Here is a 23,753-nt window from a genome sequence, read left to right as displayed (position 1 = left end):
ATGTGTAGGCTGAAATAAGTGGATAAAAAATAAAAAATGACAGCAACATGGCAATTTTGATTCTCTATGTGTTTTTGCTAAACTCTATTTTATTGCTGAAGTTGAACAGTATCTGACCAAAAAAAAAAAAAAAAAAAAAGGAAAGAAAGAATCTCAGGTAACATGTCATCACAAATAATAATTGTCCTACTGGGACAGCCTTAGGAGCCCCAACTGCCATAAGCAAACCAAATTCTAGGTGAAAAGGTAGCCCGGGTCCTATGAAGCATACTCCTTTGTGTTTAGGGGTTGTTTACATTTATGGAATTCTCTGGAACCACAGCATCCTTGATGACAAGAAAGGGAATGGGAGCAATGGAACATTCCACTGAGGGCCTAGGGGAAGGCCACTGGTCCAAATGGGAGGCTATGAGAAAGGAAGATAACAAAAGATTAAAAAAACCTCATGTCCATGAATGTGTTTAACGCTTTTTACTTAAAAATATACCTAGCCATGTCTCAAGGCAGAAGCTTTGATATGTTCAGAATGTAAAACAAAACTACCCATTTAATATCATACATGGAATTAAAACATTTGGATACATTTTATTATTCAGTGTTTATTTTTCCTACCAAAAAAAAAATAATAATAATAAGGCAAAAAATAAACAAACAAAAAATACAGCCCATGCTGGGCTAGTAAAAAAACTCAGTCATGGATTTCTCCCCCTACGATCTGATGCTTTATTCTGTGTCCTAGAAAACACTGTTTAAAAAAATTTATACAACTGATTCTGCATATTCCAACTACTCAGGGTACTCCGCCGTACAGTGCAACCCAAGACAAGTCAACTACACTAAGTATTTGGGAGGTATACCCTTCTGTACAGCTCGTTTGTAAGCAATGCAAGTGCATAACCACTACTCTAATATAGTGCTCAAAAGATTAATTGAAACTTTCATCACATCTTCCCTCCTATAACAATACAACTGCAGGTAATTGCCGGATGCACCATCATCTTTTCCTCTTGTGAAACTTGGCGTCAAGTCTCTACCGAAAGATGCATGGCAAAACATGCCACTGCTGTTGCTGCTTCTAGAAACAACTGGCAAAAAATATTTAAAGCTAAAATTTATTGCTCCAGATTTAACTCGCAGAACCATACTGTTGTGTACAAACTGTTAATCTCCATAGATGCTCAGACGTGATTGTCTCCTTGTGTCTAAACACACAAAATACAAGCTGCTATCTGTACAGTTTACAGTACTGAAACACATATATTTGAAAATGAAGTATAGATATGTACTTTGCAAAGATACATGATTTTACAGCAGGGGTTTACCCAAACTTATTTTTTACAGCCACTTTCAAAATAGACAACAACTTCACTAGGATAGCTAAATTACATCAAAGAATCAGTGTATCCAAAGTAAACAGACTGGCCAATTCCCCAAGCTCCCAGATTATTTTGATATGTCTTTTTTTCTTTTCTTTTCCTTTTTTTTTTTTTTTTTGAAGAAACCCCTATACATAAAATGAAAATAATATCTGGATATTTTCTTCAGTGGTGGACTAAGCAGTTTCTTAAAACAAGACATTAGTTTGCCCTTCACTTCCAAATGCCTTGAAAATAAGATATACTACTGCTTTAAAAGAACCATCGGAATGCTTCGGCGCTGGGAACAGGTGTTCTCTATAAAAAAAAGAGCAAGAAAACACGTTAAGCTTACTTTCTATGCCAATATAAAATTAGAATTTTCTCCTTTATTCTTCAGCAACAGTTTTAGTCAATAAGGTACAACATAATGACTTGTATATTTCAACATTTAATAAAAAATAAATGATCAAGCTTAGAACACTACAAACATTAGAGTATTGAATCTAATGCTAACTTACTAAATGTAATGATTAAAACTCATTGGTCTAAAAATAGAGGAAACACAGTGTAGAACAGGGATAGCCATTAGAATAAATGGGATGGCTCATGCCATTAATCAATAATAGGAGGACCAGCTAGCAGGTGTCTTTAAAATCTGTACCTGCTACATACACATGCACCCTCTGTAAGACCAATATTTAGAACTCAGTGAAGTAATTTGTTTTTGTTCTGGAGAACTTCTTTTATGACAAGACTACAATAAATATTACATAAATATTACTTCTATCACTTAACAACTATCAATGTGGAATATTCCTACAGATAATCTAATCAGAACTAGACTGACAAAATATATCACTCTTTTAAAGTAAGTCTGCATATTCAATAAATTAATATCATCTATATGAAACAAACTTATACTAACCAATGATTCTCAATGGACCATAACTACCCTTTTGTACCATAAAAATACTACCATATTCCAAAGGAATAATAAGCTAACACCAAAAGTTTGAGCAACTGTTTCAACAAAAAGTTAATAGTTACAATGGGGGTTTTTTATTCAATGGTAGTTAAGCTATTGAATTTTCCTCTATATATTAACATTATAGCAATACATAATGCCACACTCTTTTTTATAAAACAGAATCCATAGGTACATATTGAAGGTACATAAGAAACAAGTTAAGGCTAAATTTTCTCATAAGGGCAAATGAGAGTTCATTTTATTCCTTGTTAAACTAGTCCAACCAGCCTGTGCAGACTATAAGATGGCTGCTGAGGATAAATAACTAAATTAATTGTATATTGATTGTTACAAAAATATTGAATTAGTATAGAAGAACATGTACACACACCTTATAGAGTGTTAACATACAGTGTTAATAATACTTGAATTTCATATTTCAGAAAATACATAAAAAGTCCTACCACAAATACTTTTTGATAACTTGTTAGCTTTTATTTACTTTCTCATACCTGCCTTATTTGATTGATACAGTCCTACTGTAGTAATGTCATCTAAAAATAAAAGTGTACTAATTGATCAAGATGTCAATTGAAATTTAAATATATAAAACAACCATTTTGGAAAGCAAAACTGTTTTCACTATCTGTACTTAACATATTTTTTTATAAACTGTCCTCATAGCCAACACAATAAATTTCAACATGAATGTGGTAAGAACCAACTAATGGTATCTAATTCCAATTTGCATATAGATATATACATATAAACAAAAATATTTAACTTGTGAAGTATTTTCTGAAAGTACAAACTAAAAGGTTGTTGCTCCCACAAAAATGCTACTTATCTTACTAATATTTTACTCCCCACTCCTTATGGTTTCATCTGTTTCCTTCTCTTCAGGTCACTGGGCATACCTGGAGATGTATTCGTTGCTTGGTTTTTGAGAAAAAAACCTCTTTACTGCTTTCTAAGCTTTACTTTTGAATGATAAATGTAATAATGATAAATGCTCCTACATGCACTTAATCATTATTAAAGGGACTATGAATAAGAAACAATATATTCATTCTAATATTTATGCTTCACACACACACACACACACACACACACACACACACACACACAGTAAATGCAAACTTCGTTTGTAACAGATGCTAACTTGCTGCCTGATGCCAACTAAGAATAAATTTTATTTATGTATGCAGACTTATATAAATGTAGTCATTTTTAACAAGTTAGATCCAAGCATATCCATGCAATTACAGATTCACATGTGAAAAATAAAACATGTGCATTTATATTCATATATATTCACATTTACATGTATAGTATATGACATAGAGATGCCAACCTACTCTCGGATGCCAACTGGAAACAAGATTGTAAATATATGCTTATATAATTTTGGATCTTGTAAACATATGTTTATGAAGATAAACAAAAAATACATGGAATACATTTTTTTAATGAGGTGAACTCCTTATGTCTTAGATATTTTTAAATTTCTTTTCCAGCTCTTTGCTCTGCCTGTGACCCTTTCCACTACGCAGTTATTTATAATGTTTTTAAACAGACAGCTTTATAAAATGCCACCTGGGCTCAAAGGTCAATGTTGTGAGAAAAGAGATAAGCACTCCTCAATCAATGCTTGTTAGCACAAAAATTAGATAATGCAATGGGAGAAGCAGAGAGCTGGTTTTCTACACTAACATGATCTGTCACAAACAGCTCCGTGGTGTGGGCATATTACTGTGCATACGTTGAGACCAGCACACATCTCTACGTAAAGATATGGACAACCCACTGCTCCCGGGAAAGGAGGAAGATAAGCAGGGAAACTTCTCTTAAATATTATTTCTCTCTTATATTAATATCTTTGATTGAGGTCATAAAGCCTAAAAAGGATGAGGTGGGCACCATTTAGAACAAATTTTCAAGGCATGCACCAGAAACTTGAAGTGGTGGATCTCTAGCAGTTTTACTAATAAAAAGTAACAAAGCTCCTTAGTGTGCCATAGGCCACAAAACACAGGATGCAGAGCCAATCTCCTGCCCAAATTTTACTGGGCTCATTGGAAACTTATGTTAGGGCTGGACTAAGTTCTTTTCAGGATGGGTGAAGCAACACTGTCATATATAAGGTTAACATCAGGCAACATCTTGGGTTAAATTACAGCTTTCTGATTGTAGTAATTTGGGGATATATCTTCTCTAATTTTGTCAGCTGATGAGGTCGTCTTTATCAGAGGACTTCCATTTTAAATGGTGTGGGAGCTCTGGGGACCGACGCGGGGGATTATGCACCCCGGCCAGCTAGCTACCTTTGGGTTATATAAATTCAAGAGTCCCAGCTGGGGAATCACACTCTTGATGAGATTACAGTGACTTTCTGGATCTCAGTGATGCTTGCAGGAAATCGTTATCCTGAGTGACAGGAAAGCCAGATTCCCCAGGAAGGGAAGGGGGCGGGAGGTAAAGAATAGAATTGAGTTGATGGGCATTGTTCAAGGCAGCCTTCACTGCTCATGCAGGTGCAAACACTGACGAACAGCAGTCTTGCTCCCAGGAGGCCTGGGGAGCCGTCTGCAGCCCCCCTTTCTCTTTCCGGTTCTGCTGTAAAGCATCGTGTTCCAGAGAATTCATCCCTATATGAGCCAGATATGAAATGACCTTCAAGCTGACGTGAATGCCTTCTGTTTCCCTCCTAAATAACCTTAAAAAGCCAGCACATTTCTGTGAATAGAAGAATGATATAATCCAAGTCCAGCACATTTTACATTTACTTTTATAAAGAAAAAAAAAAGCATACATATCCATGTCCCTGGAAGAAATGTAATTCGGTTTGATTTTCATCAAACTAGCAATAAAGAAATAATTAAACGACATAAAATAGATAAGATTCCCAAAAGCTGGCACTTTAAGGATTAAGCATGTTTCTTTTCCTTCCTTCCTTCTTCCCTTCCTTCCTTCCTTCCTTCCTTCCTTCCTTCCTTCCTTCCTTCCTTCCTTCCTTCCTTCCTTCCTTTCCCTTCCTTCCTTCCTTCTTTCCTTCCTTCCTCCCTTCCTTCCTTCCTTCCTTCCTTCCTTCCTTCCTTCCTTCCTTCCTTCATTCCTTCCTTCCTTCCTTTCCCTTCCTTCCTTCCTTCCTTCCTTCCTTCCTTCCTTCCTTCCTTCCTTCCTTCCTTCCTTCCTTTCCCTTCCTTCCTTCCTTCCTTCCTTCCTTCCTTCCTTCCTTCCTTCCTTCCTTCCTTCCTTCCTTCCTTCCTTCCTTCTTTCTTTCTTTCTTCCTTCCTTTCTTTCTTTCTTATGCCTGCTAAGCAGTCACGGGGCCTATAGTATCTTCTGGCTGATCAGGGCTTTACATCCTCTTGTTAAAAATATATCAAGTTTAATAAAAACTTACCTCCTAAAAAGTGAATGTGGAGTATCTCCAACTTTGTATATATGAAATATATTGGATTGGCTATTCCTATCTAGATACAATATGTAAAATGTAGCAGTATTCTGGACACAATAAAATGAATTATTTTTAATAGAGCTAGACATGAGTTTTCAAAAAACAACTCAATGTTAAAATTTACTTCAGGATGCATGTAATAAATTGAGATAATAATTATGATAGTAGCAAATTCTGTAACTAAAGTTAAATGTATCTTTATATTCACTCATACTAGTACACTTTGAAATCCAAAAGTCTCAATGATTTCCCTATGCCTTCAGAATTCTACTGTGAAACACAATGTCTCTAATGCAGGGATTTCCACACGGATGTCAGTATTTTAAGGTACCAATATTCTTATACTATTCAAAGAATAAGCTTCTTCAATCCCATTTTTTATTAATAAAAGAAATATGTCATCTAATAATTTTCTGATTCCCATATATAATGATGCTTATCTAACCAAAAGCAAAGCGATTTGAAACTGTACTTAGCCAATGTAGCCTCTTATAAACTATTTTGAAATACTGTTCTCACTATGAGGAGTTCCACTATATTTGAAATATTGTTCTCACTATGAGGAGTTCCACTATAAGTTTTTAAACTCTTGGACATCCAAGGCCTTGGAATTGGAAACACCCACTGCATTTGTTTTACCTCTTCATGTTAGGGTTTGAAAACCTTAATGAACCACTGAATGTTGCAATAAAAAGTATCTGAATCGATATGACAAAATATAATAGTAAGTCCTATTGTTTGCTTTTAGATATTTGATTATATTTGCTTCAAACTTTTGGATTTTTAAGATGAACAAAAGGAAAAGAATCCCGGGTGGTGGGAAAAAAAATATTTTTTCATGATTTAATTCACAACAATGCTAAAATATCAAGTTATGTAGGTTAACGTTTTTACTGACAAAATTTCAAAACCTGCCTGGCTGAATGTAAATACACACACACACATGCATGTGAATACAAATCTTTGGATAATTAATTGGTCTAAAATGATACCTAGCAAATGTGAGAAATGCCCCAAAATGGTTTTAGCAGAAATATTTTTCCATATCCTATTTATAAATAGTATATTAAAAAATCATAATCCAGCAACTACAACAGAATTATTAGCAAGCACAGATAGAGCATAGGTCAGTAAGTGTGAGAGACAATTTATGATAGATGATAATCTCACAGTGCAGTAGTTTACTATTATATTCAAAAGCAACTTTATATTTTAATACCTTAATTTAAAAATATGTGGGTTGATGTATATATACACTATTTTCACTTTTAAAATTATATCTAACTTACTTTCTCCTTCCTTTCTGCTGTAATATATATGTATTATACATATACAGTATATATATGTATTATATATATCAGTTTAACTTTTCTCATAATTCAGATTCACTTCTCATATAAGCTGTATAAGACTGGTATACTTACATCTTATTTTAGCCATTATCCATATGTAAACTAAAAAACACCTATCAATATTACCAGTAATTGGGATGTTCGACCCCTCTTTAAAAGGAGGAAGGCACCAAATAAGTAACTGGATAATTTTATGACCCGATTTTAGTGGGCCTTAAATATGATTATAAGGAGTATTTTTCTTTTTTGATTTCCAAATTGACAGTTGTGGCCAGGGTTCCTCTGATTCATGGTGGAAAACTGGAGATAGCTTTTTCGTTAGCATCGATTCTCTGTGGGCTGTGGCTCTTGCTACGGCCTTGGGACTAAGAGGGCTCTTCCTCCCCATCCTTCAGGAACACTGCCACCCTCCCACTGCGATGGCATGACTTTAGACCGTGATAGCAGGGCTTTAGAAGGGAAGCCCGGCTAACTTCGATAAATGGAAAGATGAGTTTATATATTATGTTGCTCAGGTACTAAGTCAAGTCAATATGACAGGAGAGCTGGTTAGGAAATCAACTGTCCAAAGGGAATTTGTGGATGGGGTAGGAGCGAGTCAGCAGGAAGGAGAGTAACAGCTGAATTAACATCATGATTCACACTCATCAAGTAGTGACCAGGAAAGGCATTCACTTTTGGCCCTAGTATCAAAGGTAACTACTTTATTTAGGCAAGTCTCTTGATTACTTCAAATATAATTATATTTCAGTTAATTTTGGTAAAAACACTCCAAACCACATCATTCCAAGAAATAGGTAAATATACTGTATTATAAGTAGGTAGTTTAGTGATTAAAATGTTCTTGGACTTACAAAAATAAAAACATAATAGAATGGTACCTGCAAAAAAAAGAATTTATTTCAATGACCCACAAATTAAAAAGGCGTTTTTGAAAAATTATTTTAAAAATAATTTTTAACCTTATGTATAAGAAGGAGTGTGAAAGGAAATTAAAAGTAAAATTGAGATTTAAAGAGCAAAATTTAGGCTAATGAAATCCATACTATACTGTCAAGGATGATTAAAAATATCTAAAGTTAATTTCATTTGTATCTGTTTATATGTCATTTATGAATATACATAAATATAGATGGTTACATTATAAATAAATCTGGCCCTAGCTGGTTTGGCTCAGTGAATAGAGCATCGGCCTGCGGCTGAGGGGTCCCATGTTTGATTCCAGTCAAGGGCACATGCCTGGGTTGTGGGCTCGACCCCCAGTGGGAATCGTGCAGGAGTCAGCTGATCAATGATTCTCTCTCATCATTGATGTTTCTATCTCTCTCTCCCTCTCCTTTCCTCTCTGAAATCAATAAAATGTATTAAAAAATAAATAAATACATCTGAATACACACACACACACACACACACACACACACACACACATGCACTGCCGAGACACAAGTTAAATAAATATATCTCCCCTCAAAGTCTCCTTATTAATTCCTGTTGAATACAACAATAAGTTTAGGTGAGATTACTGAAAGTCAGCTATTGAAAAACAAAAACATTCTTTTCATGAGCACATTGTTGAATAATTTTGAAATATTTTGGTTAATTCTGAAGCAGGCAGTGAACTTTCCTGTTTTTTATTGAAGAGAAAAAGATTCATATAAAATGTGAGGAAATAGGAGGAGATTTAAACAATATTAAGTGCCCTAGCCAGTGTGGCTCAGCTGGTTGGAGTGTTGTCCCCTACACCAAAAGGTGGGCCAGTTCTATCCTGGTCAGGGCACATACCCAAGTTGCAGGTTTGATCTCAGGACCAGGCTGGTGTGGGAGACAACCAATAAATGTTTCTCTCTCACCAACCCCCCTCTCAAAAAATCAATTAAAATATTAAGAAGTGATTTTTTAAAACTATGATTTGGACAACCTCTAACTTATATTCAAGTAAAACACAATAGTTAGACCTAGCCTCTATAAGAACAATTCAAATTATGGTGTTTCACTTTGATCTGAGAATTTTTTAAATATTCATTTTTCTGTATTATCTAACAAGTGGACATAGGTTTAATGTTCTCTTAAGGTAAGCTCTGTAACATTTGGATACAGCCATTGAACTTCATTTGGTTCAGAATCTTCTTTGACAAAAACCCAAATACTGAGATAGACCCAGCCTAGAAACCAAAGCATGTTTCATATCCATCAATTACTCAGAAGAATTTAGAGAAAATTTCAAACATTTCAGAAAATAATGTATGTGGTTATGACTATACTTCTGAAAATAATATGTAGCTTTTGAATTATTTCCTCTTTAAAAGTTTTTTAATAACTGCAATTGCTGTCTGAATGAATTGTTCAAATTCACAACCACTCCGACTTTTTAATCTCTCTCCTTAATATTCTTCTGAAATAATAAAAGTAAAAGGTATAGAGTCAACAATTATTAGAATTTCATTTTATCAAGTTATTATACATTACTTAGATCTTTAGAAACATATTTTGGATAATCTGTCTCATTAAGAGGATATTCACTCTTAAGCATTGTCCACTACCATGACATCAGCAAGACTCAAGTACTTAGATTCAAATTTCTCCTCAGGGAATTTGCATGAACTACTTTTTCTGTAAGTATTATGTTCTCCATCTTTGTGCAGACACAGTCTCCTCCCCATAAACCAGGAAAGTAAATTAATAAGCCTAACTTTGTTTCAGGCATGGGATTTATAAGATATCGTGGTTACTATTCTTTTGTCCCTTTTTTTCTGGAGTCTTTTCTATAGGTGCAATTCTGTATTTTTCAGGAAGTTCTCCTTAAAATCATTTAAAAATTATATTACTTTTGAACAATTAGTTGCTTATGGATGCTGGGTAGCCTCTGTCTCCCTAAATGCCATCATTAATTTTGTGTTTCCCATCTTGGCCTTTCTATGTTTCTAATTGCAGGCTTGAAAGAATTACTCTTAAAATAAAATTCAAAGAAAAGAAAAAGCACTAGTTTCTCTGAAACTATCTCTCTCCCCCCCCACCCCCGACTTTGGTAAATAAAAACAATGCTAAATGATTCTAGTGGGTCTATACCCAGAAGCATGACATCTTTCCAAAAATTGTGAGACATTAACCATTTCCACTATTTTTTTATTTAAATCAGACACAAGAAAATGAACTTGACCATAATAATCCTTCCTGCCACAGGTTCCTACTGATTTCCTTTTAATCAGTAACACTATGGTCTGCCTACCCACCCACCATTTCTCCATCCTCCCTCCCTCTCTTTTTTTTTTCCCTTTATTCCTTTACTTCTCTCTTTCAATATGGCTCTTTTTCTTATTCAAGTCAAACAAGGGTTTCCAGTATTCTGTAAAATATGTTTGAAATAACAAGTCACTCTGTAGATTCTCAGTATGTTCAAATGTTTAAGGCAAGTATTTTTTTCTTATTCCTAAAAAAATTCTGGAATACTACATAACCACATGATGTAGCCAAGTAGAGATCATAGGAACAGTTTGTATTTCTTATCTGAGTCTCGGGAAGAACCAAGCTAGGGATGAATCAAGAAATCCCAAGATTTTTAAATAGGTGTGAGATGCTGCCAAAATATTTTTAAATTCAATTTTATCATTTTTAGTGTGTCCATTTCTTGGACTGAGAATTAAGATCCTAAGTATCTTGGATGAAATAAGATATAGAGTTAGGAAATTTATATGGATATTGAAGAAAAGCAGTACATGTGTTTGTGTGTTTTTATCCACAACATTTACAACATGTCTTAGAAATTAACAGTCCCTACCTAAGGATTTGTTAAATTGAATTGATCAATGGCTTACCACATGCTTGGTAACATGTCATCCTATATAATAAAGAGCTAATATGCTAAATAGACCTGATGGTGGAATGACCTTCCAGAATGACCAGTGGGCGGGGGGTGGGGCCCGGGGCTGCGAGGGCCGAGCCCCTTGCACGAATTTCATGCATCAGGCCCCTAGTGTATTCATAAATACACAGAAAAGGTACAGATCTGCTTAGGCACAGTAAAGACACACTATTTATAGAAACGCATTTAAATGTTACTCTTTATCTTGTGAACATTGTTCCATTCACAAATATAATTTCTTTCCTCACTACAGACTTGTTTGATAGTGTTGTTGCTGTCACTAAACTAGTGTTTTTCAAACGCTTTTGACTGCAACCAACAGTTAGAAATACATTTGACATAGCAGCCTAGCACATGCATGCACACACATTTACGGATACATACATAACTGAAACAGAAGTTTAACAATATGTACTCTTACTATATGTGACACACTCATATTTTCTGTCCTGCTCTATTCTAGTCTACTTTACAAAAATCCTGGTGGTAAACAACACACACTGGTTTCATGGACCACTAATGTGCTGTCACCTGGAGTTTGAAAAACACAGCTCCATGCCATATAAATAACATACTTATGTGAAAAGAATCACCGTGAGGAAAATCCAAAACCACTCCGCTTCATAATGAATTTAACTCTATATATAGCAGCCTTATATAAAATATCCAATATGCATTTCCATTGGGATGGAAAAGGCCAGTTTTTGTTTTTCATGAATAAACATTAGAGCAAACAAAGTATTTAATGTTTACTAGGAGTTTCCACATCTGCTCACGTCTCATCCATATACATACAACTGAGAATTTTATCTCTTTTCCTTCTTCTTGACTCCATTAAAACCATCACTGATATCATTTAACCTTATTATAAACAAGAACATTTCCCATAGATAGGCCTTTCCCCAATAGGCATTCTTCTGCCATTGATTTACCATCACTCAGAACCATCATTTCCACACAATTAAGTTTACATAGTCTATTCTTTTAGAAATGTATTTCATCTCTTTTCACTATGTAAAGTTTTGGAGAAAATATATCCTCTTTGGAACTCACCAGATTTGATGAAATACACAGAAATGCCCATGACTCTTCCTGATCTATAAATACACAGCCCTTTCTCTTGTCATTCTACTTGATCTCTCTTCTTTTGACATTATCAATCATCCAGGTTGTTTTTAAGTCCTTGAGCAAGAAACCGCACTTTCATCACAGTTTTTCCCATAGTATGGCACTTTCTTCACTTTCTTCAAAATGTCTTTGGAAATATTAATTTAGATATTCAGATGCAGATGAGCTCTAAAAGAGATCCGATGTTTCACCCATATTGCATGTATTCTGCTTTAGCTACACCTTAGAATTATTTTATTAAATGTTTCAAAGGCATAAGTGAAAATAACGTCAGCCAAAACACAAACTGTTTCTCCTTGGCTCTAATTCAGCTGCCATGCCACTGAACTTGAACCTCGGCTCTGACTCCCAAACCAAATGAACTGATCAAGTCATGAAAATCTTCCTTGTTTTTACAGTTTCCATTCTCTGTATCTTATCTTGACAATATTCCTTCTAAATATGTACCACATTGCTTCCCTGTCTTGAATATTCCTTTCTCTTTTGTTTTCAATGCTGTCTTGGTTGATATTCCAAATCTTTTAGGGCTTATCACAAATTTCTCCTAGAAAACCACCAGGCTTTTCTATTATTGCCCACTAACTTCATTTTATAACTATTCTCTTATTAAAAATAAAAAAGAAAGCTCTACATAGTCACTTCATTCACTTGTTATCTCAAAATGTATGTCTACCTGTTTTATTCCCCCTACACACATACTTATCTTCCAAAACAAAAGTAACGCTACACTATTCCAGTATTTGTTAAATATGTTCTCCAACTAGAACTCATGATAAGCATTTAACCATTCGTTCCTTACAATGATTTTCTTAAACTCACTGATTCATATTTAGAATAATCCTTTGTGTCTGTCCAGATAGAGAAAATAGTAGCCAAATGAAGGTACTGAGTTAATAAAGTGAAACACACACACACACACACACACACACACACACACACACGCGCGCGCGCGCGCGCTTTACTAATTTATGGTGGTGGTGTGCCTTTGGTGGACAGAGGAAAGGCATTAACTTATCTAAACTGGCTCACCACGTCCACTGACTACCTTGGGTAATTTGAAGTTTTCCTGGGCATTTGACAGACGTAAGAACAGAAAAACTTGTTTACTGAGTTTATCTCTTTTCAAGTGAAATCAAGCCAGATCTTTGGTGAACTGGATGATTAAGACAAATGTTCAGAAAATGCCATCCTCTACCTGAGCTTTATTTTTTCTACCTGTTCTAAGTAACATGTTATTGCACTGAATTATTTCTAAATATAATTGTTTTATACTCTACTTTTTATTGATGACTTTAAAATAGGAACAAGAAGTTGCATAGCTTCTTTCAGTATGCAAAGAACACAACCTATATGCAATATTAAAAAGATGTAAGGTACACTGATATTAGCCCCATTTTACAGGTGAGTAAATAAAGTCAGAGAAGTTTGCTGATGTATATAACATTGTTCAAGTGGTAATTGACTTGATACTACTGGCTCTTCCCACAACCTGTCATAAATGTGGCCAAAAGTAAATAAAAATATACTTTTTAATTATCCTATATAATAAAGAGCTAATATGCTAATTAGACCAAACAGCATAACGGCCATCAGGATGACCTTCCAGACAAAGCTGGGGCTGTGAGGGCCGAGCCCCTTGCACGAATTTCATGCATCGGGCCTCTAGTAAATAAATAAAAATCCAAGAAACCAGTGGAATATTTTCTGATTATAATTTATATTTTGTATATATCAGCCAAAGAAATATATCTTTAGTATTAGTTTTTTAATAAGTAATTGTTTGCTTTGCCATTTTCTTTTAAGTGAAATTGGTGGGTTAGATATTAAGAAATAGGGAAACCCCAAAAATGTTAAGGCTCCTTCTCATACCTGGCTATGAATCTAGTGCCCTTAAAATAAATTAAGAGAAAGCCCTGAAGTTTCACAGAGGAAAAAATATTTCTCATAATGTTTTAGAGTAGAAGTTAACAAGCCTGCTGGGATCCTTTTAGCCCCTGCAGAGCTAAGTCTTCAACATTATTAAATGGCTGTCGCCTCTGAAGTATGGTGCAACATAACTCAATAAACAACAGAAAACATACGATGCCGAATGCAGGGAGGCTTTTCGATTACCCTGCAGAATAATTCAATTTCAGGACAGGTGTTTGCATGTGATGGAACAAGATATGACTGAAGGCTAAAACCACTCGTGTGCCCCTCCCCCAAGATTTTGAACCGCCTAAGGAGCATAGCATAATGTTAGATGAAAAAGGATGTTAAGAAGGAGCAGAACCGCCACTGCACAACTGAAGGAACCAAACTATACATGTACGCATCCTCAAAACTTCCCCTGATTACAAAAAAAACTTTTCTGAAAACAAGTTTTTGTGGGTCTTTTTTGGTAAAAAAATATATTTTCTGGAGCGCTGTGCTTCCCCAGCCAGGTCATCTCATATTCTAATGAGTGACTGAACATCACACTTATAACAATGAAAGATTTTGCCATTCTTTTGGGTCAAATTTTGCTTTTGTAAAAGCCAATCAAAAAATAAGAGGAAAACTAAAAGAGAAGTCATCATTTCTCCAATTTGTATGTTTACATGGTACTTTTAACAAACCATTACTTTATTTAATTCAATCATTTTATCTGCTGTATGACATATAATGAGTTTTTAGCATTTTTGTATAATCTGAGTAAAAATAAATGTCAAAAATGGAAGAGATCTACTCTTGTGAAATTTATTGAATAGCAGGACATTTTGTCATTCTTAAAATATGAATTGTCTTCTGATAAAGTGAACTACATATTCAGACTATCTGACCTATTGAGGTTGAACAGTAAGTTCTAAGAGGACCAATTATTTCAGAACAGTTTACGAAACACTGCGACTTATTTCTGTGGAATACCCAAATGGTTTTATGTTTTACTTCTGTAACCATAAAGAATATTCTACCAATGTTTTCAGGGTCACCCCAATATACATCTTCAGTCTCCAAACTGGTAAGCCACAGCAAACATGGATGAAATGTCCATTCTTTTGGATACTTTTCAATATTTAGTCTTACAGACTATTTTTATTAATTGTCCTATATTTACCAGTCTGTCAGTCTGACTATACAGAACTTTTAACTTTTCACCCAGGAAAACAGTTGGCTAAGACTAAGCAAAATATGCAGCAATACAATCATCTACTCATAAAAATGTTTAAAAATCAAGAAACTTTTATTTCCCTCATCTTAAGATACAATTTCCATTCTTATTTAAAATATCCAAGTGTTTTTCTCTGATTAAAGTCTACAGTTTGTTGTTGTTTATTGCTCTGATGGGCTTTCTGATTGTATTTTGTCTGATGATGACTGAATTTCAAACAAACATTCTTATAGGATAATTTAAAAATGGATTTTAACTGCTTTTATTTTACTATTCTTAATTAACATTCAAAAGATTCCTTATAATTTACATGATATTTGGATAGGTGGATGTATTATTTTCATTTAGGAATTATAAAAAATGTATGGTTCTTTAAAAACAACTTTGACTGCCTTATATTAAACATGGTGATGGGAAGAGAATTCCATCGAACTTGTATTACAGTCATACCTTGGCTACAACTATATTTATTTTGTTACTTTAGTCCAAGCTACTCTTGTCTGTGCTTTTTCCTTATCCTATATGAAATTCGGTGTCTTATTTCTTTATTACATTCTAGTGCTACTATACTATTATTTTTTAAATATATTTTATTGATTTTTTACAGAGAGGAAGGGAGAGAGAGAGAGAGAAATATCAATCAGCTGCCTCCTTGCATACCCCCTACTGGGGATGTGCCTGCAACCAAGGTACATGCCCTTGACTGGAATCGAACCTGGGACCCTTGAGTCTGCAGGCCGTCGCTCTATCCACTGCGCCAAACCGGTTAGGGCAATATACTATTATTTTGTTTAAATATATTGAAAAGTTTTCCTTTCCCTTTGATAGTTACATAATTGCATTTTGAGATTAAAGCACACATTTATATTTTCATTCAGGTATGTTTTTGATTCTTTAAACTGAACACTGAATCCTCATTTTTAAATTATGATCTAAATGACAATTAGATGTTTCCATTTAAGATGTAAAACATTTGTATTTTACCTATAAACAGGTTCAAGTCACCAAACTTCAAAAATTTATGGCATGTTCAGTTACCAACTCTTTTATTATTTAACTACACCGACTCTGAGTTTGAGTGACACACCTCTTTTACTGTGGTCATCAGATGAGTTTCTCCAGGAAGTAGGTGCCATCTTCCTGTTCAAGCTGCAGACAATGCTTGGTCCAGAATTCCTCCATTGCCATTTATGTGGTTGGGGCTCTTAGAACTTAGCCTACATACGAAATGTGTCCTTCCTCCCCTAAAACACTCTTAGTTATCAAGTTGGGGGCAGTATCTGGATGTTTTCCACCAAACCCCTTAGAAGTTCAACCGAACTTATGGAAAGTTATTGTTGGCCTGTACATTCAGCAGATAAATCTTAAAGAGAAAAAAAGGAGAATGTAATTGTCCTTTTTCCTGACTTTCCAGTTCCTCAGTCTCTTCATTCTAATGTGTCCCTTTCAAGTCCCTCCACCAACACAGGGGAAGCCTGGGTAGCCAGTGTGTGTGTAACTCACAGCAGAGCCAAGAGTGGGGGCAGGGAAATCTCCCGAGGCTCTGCTTACTAATGTAATTCCATAAATCAGCTAATGGGAGAGAAACCAGATCTGTGTGGTCTCTAATGCTGTCCCACAGAGATCAATCATGTCACCTGAACAATGTTCAGGGCCTAAGAGGCTGGGGTTGCCCATGGGACAATTTTATCCCTTGAGCTATACATACCAGGTTGGGATATTTTTAAAAAGTTAAGTGTCAGAAATAGAACTGCTGTGAATACAAAAACTGGAAGATTACCTTTGTATGACACAAAGTGCTATTATGCAACCTATCATAATATGAAATCACATGTTTCTTAAAGTATTTGGGAATATGGATCACTTAGGATACAAGTTTTTAACACGTTTTGTCATATAAGGGGGATACAGCATTTGTAAAAACTCCTTTAAATAATTAATGATGGATGATTTTTAAATATATTAACTGACTAAATGAATAGTGTTACGTGCAAATATATAGTGCACAATATCATAGAAAAAATTAAATTAGTCTTGTGTGCATTGTTATCATATGAAATATATTAAGGGGGTGATTTAATAGGCCTATTTCTGAGGCATTAAGATGCTCTTAACATGAGACGAGGCAGAAAATGTGGAAATAAATAAAACAGAGTTTTGAAAAGAATGCTAGGTGGGAGGCTTTAAAAAATGTGGGCAAGAATCCCAAAACAACCATGTGAGTGTACCTTCATTTCCGTTTACTCACCCAGAAAATCTGAGTATGCCTCCAATCTTTGGGATGAGAATAAGTCAAATATAAGAATTGCACAGGAGGTTTGAAGGGATAAATAAGAATATAAGTAATGATGAGATCCACATATTAATTGGAGTCCATAATTTAAAGCCAACAAATACTAACTACTGAACTCACTCCTGAAATCCACAGGTAGCATCCATAATAAATCCTCAAATCACCATTCTCAGCTAGGGTGTCTATCCAGTCTCTAAAACGTCTCCACAGATGATGAGAACTTACAGGGACCAAATGAGAGAGGGAAGCAGGCCAGTAGGAGGACTTTTCACCAACCCACAACCACTGCCACAGCTTTGCTTCAGCCATGTGAACCCTGTCACTCTGACATGTGGCCAGCTGGTTTCCTAGAACCCTAACTATGTGGTTACACATGTGTTTAAGGCAATCATGCCACCATTGCTTTTTATTAATGATCTCGATAGAATCTTAGTCAATTAAACAAACAAACCAAAAACCTCACAACTTCTTTTCCTTTCTTTTTGACAAAGAACATTTCACTAATAATCTTAGCCTTGAGCCATGACCCATTCTCTGGTGGGATGAGTATATAGTTAGGAAAACTTCTTCAGAGTTCTACAAAGAGAGAACTGTGTTTCCCCTCCCACTCACACCCCTTCTGAAGAGCAACAGAACTTTCAAGCACTTGGATTTTAAACACTAAGAAAAAGCAATACTATGGAATAATATGTGATTGAAATGCGTAAGGTATCACAAGATTGTGGGAAAACTATCAAAAGGAAGAAAAAGGAAATTTATGAAATGTGTTTAGACTGATAAATCAGCATAGCAACTAGTATAGAAAACCTATTGGCACTCACATCAAGCTCCTACGGAGTGGTTGTTTACTAATTGAATCAGAATTACTCATTGGTCCTATCAACTACATACCCGAAATTGGCATGCAGGCAGCACCATGGGTCTAGCTATAAAGACAAGGCCTACCAGCAACACTGCATCTATAATTCTAGATACTATCTATAATTCAAAAAGAAAAAGAAAAGCCAGGTAATACTTATCAACCAGATTAACAGGAAATTTCAGGACGAACTGAATTTTCATTTCCCATGGGCCTTAGAGACCTAGAGAAGTTACAATAAATTGATCTAGAAAAGAGAACTCAAAAGCTAAAAACTATCTTTTGCGGCCTAAGAAAAGACATGCACCTGCATTTTAATCATTGTTATTCTCTTTGCTGAAGCAGAGTTGCCAAAGAAAATGTAATAAACTGCTCTGGAGTAAAGTCAAACTTTCAACAAAGAGATGAGTACTCATACAAAGAGGAATAAATACAACATTTTGATGGACCCAATCACAATCAATAATCCTATCAATATATACTGATTATTTTTGGAATCCCAAAGTATTTTTTGCTTTACTTTATATTAATAAAATTTTGTTGAAAAATCTGTATCTTATTTGTGTTCAAACTGCAACAAAAATCTCCAACTCTTATCTTTCATTCTCTTAAAGACCAGTCCTTTGTGGATAAAACTCCTTTAAGCAGTGTTCACAATTTTTTAAAAGAACATGTGGGTGCCCTTCTGATGATAACTTGTGAGAGCCACTATCACCCTACAAACCAGCCCACAGAATACTCTCAAATGCTAAATTTACCACCCCTGGTCTCATATTCATATGATCATCTAGCCATCTACTCTGTGAAATTCATCAAGAATCCAATTATGATTATTTGTCCATATTTCTTTGCTAAAAATACTGCCAAAACCATTTACCTGTGGTTTTCCATTTCCGCCCTGTTTGTTTTGGTCAGGTTACCATAGATGTGTTTCCACCAAACACATCAATCTTTGTATTTAACATAACTAGAAGTCTAATTTAACATTTAGTGATCATCAATACATTGTCTCTTTTAAGGACATCTAGGAAAAGGAAACTATTATGGACCATATAGGGTATCAACCAAAACTGTGCTTGTGCATAGAACAATTCTGTGGCCACAAAATGGTTACTTTGTCCAAAGCAGAGCCCAAAGCATGTATCTTTTGGTAACTGAGTTCTTTCGGAAGCTATGTAAAACAATTCTTAAGTAAAATTAGGATCACCTGTATTACTTGAACTAATTGTATTCCTTTATTCTAAATCAACATCTCTTTAAAAATGGCAGGTGGTATTCAGCTTTCTCAAAAAATACTAGATCTTCAGAAAATAAAACGGGAAACATGTGGAAGAGAAGAACTATTCTAGAAGCGGGTAGAAAATCCCCTTTAGAATCCAAGTATTTCAGCTTCCATGATTACTGTGTGTGTGTGTGTGTGTGTGTGTGTGTGTGTGTGTGTGTGTGTGTGTGTTTCAATGGGCACATAGGCTTGTGTGCCACAAACCGTGTCCTCACTGTTACAATTGGGCCACTGGTAAGCCTCTCCTAGCCAATAAAAGTATATAGAATGTGATGTGTCCAGTCCTTTGGGCAGAGATGCTTTCAAAAATAATCAGAAGGGGAGGGGGTATTTTAACCACCAAGGAAAATGTTTTACCATCCTGAATGTGAAACTTCTGCTTTTTCAAACCAATTACATTAGGTTCCCCCCCCCCCCCCCCCCGAGATAAAGAGGAGGGACGCCCTTCCCATCTGGAGGGCGGTTCCACAGGAAGTGCAGCTGGGGAGGTGGTGACGCCGTGCCCTCCGCACACCACCTCCAATCAATGGTATCTCACAACCTGAATGAAGCTTCGGGGCAGGGGTACTGCATCTTGAAGCCAGACAAGAAGCCCTGAAGGGGAGAGGAGAGGGGAGAAAGGAGGGAGGGGGCTAGACTGGGAAACAAGAAATCATCTCCTCTGACCTCTAGCGAAGTGCCAGGTTTTTTCTTTAGCTCTTCACATTTTCTAAATTTGCAGATCTGGTGTCCCGTTTTGCGGTTCCTGCAACTGCTGCAGACGCCACAGTTGATGAGCCTCTTGCAGGGCACGCAGACCCCACACCTTTTCCTCTTCTTCTTGGCCGGGTTGGCTCCGCCAGCTCCCCCCGAGGAGGACGAGGAGGAGGAGGAATGATTCTGCGGGCAGTCTGCCAGATTGGCAATTTGAAACGCACTGTCTGTGACGGCTGCTGAGGCTGCTGCGGGGGAGTGAAGGGCTGTCATGACGATGACCCCTGGAGGTAATGAGATGCCCCCTAAAGCCGGGATAGCGGAAAAAGTCCCCACGCGCTCGGGGAGATTCATTATCTCTGCTTCAGCAGCGCCGCATTTGAGCTTGTTCATGCATTCCCCCGCCAAAGGTCTGCAGTGTTCGGGGGATAAGGTGGAGAGGAAATTAGTATTTGCCATTTGCAACGACGGCTCTGGCGCGCAGCCAGCTTTCCCCAGCCTCTGGGAGTCGTTTCGGTGGTGCATGCCGGTCCTGCTGCCGCCGCCGCCGCCGCCGCCGCCACCGCCGCCGCCGCCGCCGCCGCCGCCGCCACCACCGCCGCCGCCGCCGCCGGCGGGGAGGATCGCCGAGGAGGAGGCGGAGGAGGAGGCGGCGGCGGAGGAGGATTTCCTGCCGCCCCCGCCCCCCCCCGCCGCCGCCCCCGCCGCCCCCGCCCCCGCCGCCGCCCCCGCCCCCGCCGCTGCCCCAGAGCATGGCGGTGGCGGCGGCGGCGGTGGCCGCGTTGTCGCAGTTCCAGGGGGACATGCCGATGCGCGCGGCGGCCGCGGCGGCGGCGGCGCTGCTGGGGAAGATGGGGGTGGTGATGCGCGCGATCTTGGCCGCCTGCGGGAAGGCGCCCCCGTTGGTCTTGTAGAAGGAGGTGGCGAAGGAGCGGTAGCGCTCCATCTCCGAGTTGTAATCCACAAGGCTGTTGAGGGCCCCCTCGGGCAGGTGGCTCTCCTTGGGCAAGCCCGGGGCCTCCGGGCCCGGCCCGGGCTCCACGCAGACATTGGTGTTCATGGTGCAGGGCGGGAAGAAGGGGTGCAGGGTGGAAGTGGGGACCGCCGGGTCCGACGCCTGGCTGGGAAAGGGGGCGAGGTGAGGGGGAGGGAAGGGGGTGATGGTGGTGTGGGGGCGGGGGTCGAGGCGGGAGGGGCAGGTGGGTCCGGGTGGGGAGAGCAAGGTGAGGGCTGCTCTATTCCTCTCTGGGGCGCATGTCCACAGACGGCGAATTCCCGGGCAGCGTCTTCCTTGGCATTATCCTCCAACTGTTACAACTAAAATAAAGAAAGTCATTCCAACGAGCTGCACGAGGGAAAAGATTAAAAATACATAAACAGCCTCCCTCACTATTCCGCCACCGACACCGAAAGCTCCCACATTCTCCGTCAGGTCGTTTGCATAACAATCATCAAGACATGACCCCCGTCCCACCCCCCACCCCCACCCCCGCTCCCTTCCCAACCGCGCTCCCTCCCTCCCTCCCTCCAGCACACCACAGCTCCTCCCCGCTATTCTTATAACCCTCCTGAGAAAATGTATTAATAGCCCAGATACCCAAGGAAAGGGGGAAAGACGGGGGTGACAAATGCCGAGGGAAAAGGGCAATTGGAGTGCTAAAGACATGCAAATCAGGGGTGGGAGGGCGATACTACCTAGCAGCAGAGGGCATTTAAACATTATGAAATGTGTGAACAAGTGCTGCCTGGGCATGCAAAGGCTGTAAAGTAGAAAACAGCAATGGCTCTACGAGGAAAACGAACAGGAAATTAGCAAATGAAGTACGGAGAAAAGTCTACAATACAGCCGAGTATAAACTGTAAGCAAACACAATGCCACCGAGAGCTGAGAGACTGCCCACAGACCATCTGAACTAAAGAGGCAGGGGGGAAAAAAGAACGACCAGCTGCCACAGTGTCCTTCTGCGTCTGCGGTCATTAGTTTGAATCCCAGCACAGCTGGCTCTGTTAGGGTCTTAATTCAAAGGACCAAGGACAGGTCTCAATTGTACAAGCCATTTGGTGGTGGGGCTTGGTGGGGGTAAGAGGGTGGTGTTCTACTTGTTTAAAAGAAAGAAAAGAAAGATGGACTAGATTTTTTTTTAAAAAAATTTAAGTAACACTAATAATGTCACAGGTTTTAAACCAAGTGCCTGCAGCCTCCATAAGAATATTTTCCAGTAATGCCTCATGGAGGTTCCTGTCTCTTCCCAAGACAAGACAAGAAGAAAGCATGGGACTTTTTTTTTTTTTTTTTTTTTTTTTAGAATTTCTCACAGTCACTGGTTTTTACATTAAGTAAATTAGGGAAGAGGGGTGTCTCTTAAGGTGTTGTTTACCTGAAGAAATAACTATCAAAATTATGTTTTTCTTTTGCTCCTTTTAAGAGGGAAGTTTAATGTTAACTGGATATTTGCATTCATCTCTTTGCTTACAAACCATTATTTTGCTGTAGGAAGAGGTATTTTAGTTGTTTATTTCAAAGGGAGAGGTACACCACAGCCTTTTAAGAAGAAAAGCAAAGACATAAAGTGTATATTAACCTAAAAAACCAGTTTCTTTGTTTCCAGATTATTATTTTTTTAGGCCAGAATATATTTTTGTGACATCTTTTGAAGCCCACATATTGGTCTAGAATGTGGAGTTTAGGGAATTCTAAATGGGGCCCAGTAGTCTCAGTCTCATATATTCAGTTCAAAATGGATATCAATTATAGTAATTATGCTTATAATTAGATTAATGAACCATTTATGCCCAAACTCCAAGTGCAAAAACTTCAAGACCTGCTGATGAGGTGCCCTAAAAAGAGGGGTTTATGTAAACAAATCCCTATTAGGCAAAGCAAATCAAGATAAGGAACCTCACCCCAGGCTGGATTAGAAGCTAGCAGGCATCTTTCAATCACAGCAAGTCCCTAATCACTCAGGAACCACCTCTGTGGTTTCGCATTAGGAAAAACTGCTCCCTTCAGAGCTCTGATGGCAATACAAAGGGTACCCCCAAAATGCTCCTGGCTAAATATTCTTGATGCTTGGAAGGGGGTGGGGGAAGACACAGCAAGAATATGCATATAGCTTCAGTTTCTGCGAATCACATTATAACTCCAAGACCATAATAACTGCTACTCAGTAAAAAAAACTAGTTATGCCAACCATGCATTAGATATCACCACACTGAGTGGAGGGAAAATTTTCAACATTTCAGTCTTTCGACCTTGTTCCAAATAAAGAAATAATTTAACAGCCCTTTTTCAGAGTATTGGAGTGGTGTTCCCAAACAGAAGCTTCCTTGCTTTTCTTCTTGCCATCACCTCCCCCTTCCTCCCTCAAGGTT

At 37.7% G+C, this 23,753-nt stretch overlaps 1 protein-coding gene across 1 annotated transcript; it reads right to left on the bottom strand.

The window, feature by feature from the left end:
- Window positions 1–1,345: 1,345 nt before the first annotated feature.
- On the bottom strand, window positions 1,346–21,441 carry CXXC4 (CXXC finger protein 4; the record flags this gene model as incomplete). The annotated part of the gene is given in 3 exon segments (XM_079770321.1): window positions 1,346–1,673; window positions 20,355–21,074; window positions 21,076–21,441. Coding segments are annotated over 3 exon segments (1,131 nt in total). The 3' UTR covers window positions 1,346–1,628.
- Window positions 21,442–23,753: the final 2,312 nt, after the last annotated feature.

Source organism: Cnephaeus nilssonii, assembly GCF_951640355.1.
Source record: "Cnephaeus nilssonii genome assembly, chromosome: 1".
Taxonomy (NCBI): domain Eukaryota; kingdom Metazoa; phylum Chordata; class Mammalia; order Chiroptera; family Vespertilionidae; genus Cnephaeus; species Cnephaeus nilssonii.
This window is presented reverse-complemented; position numbering and strand designations above follow the sequence as displayed.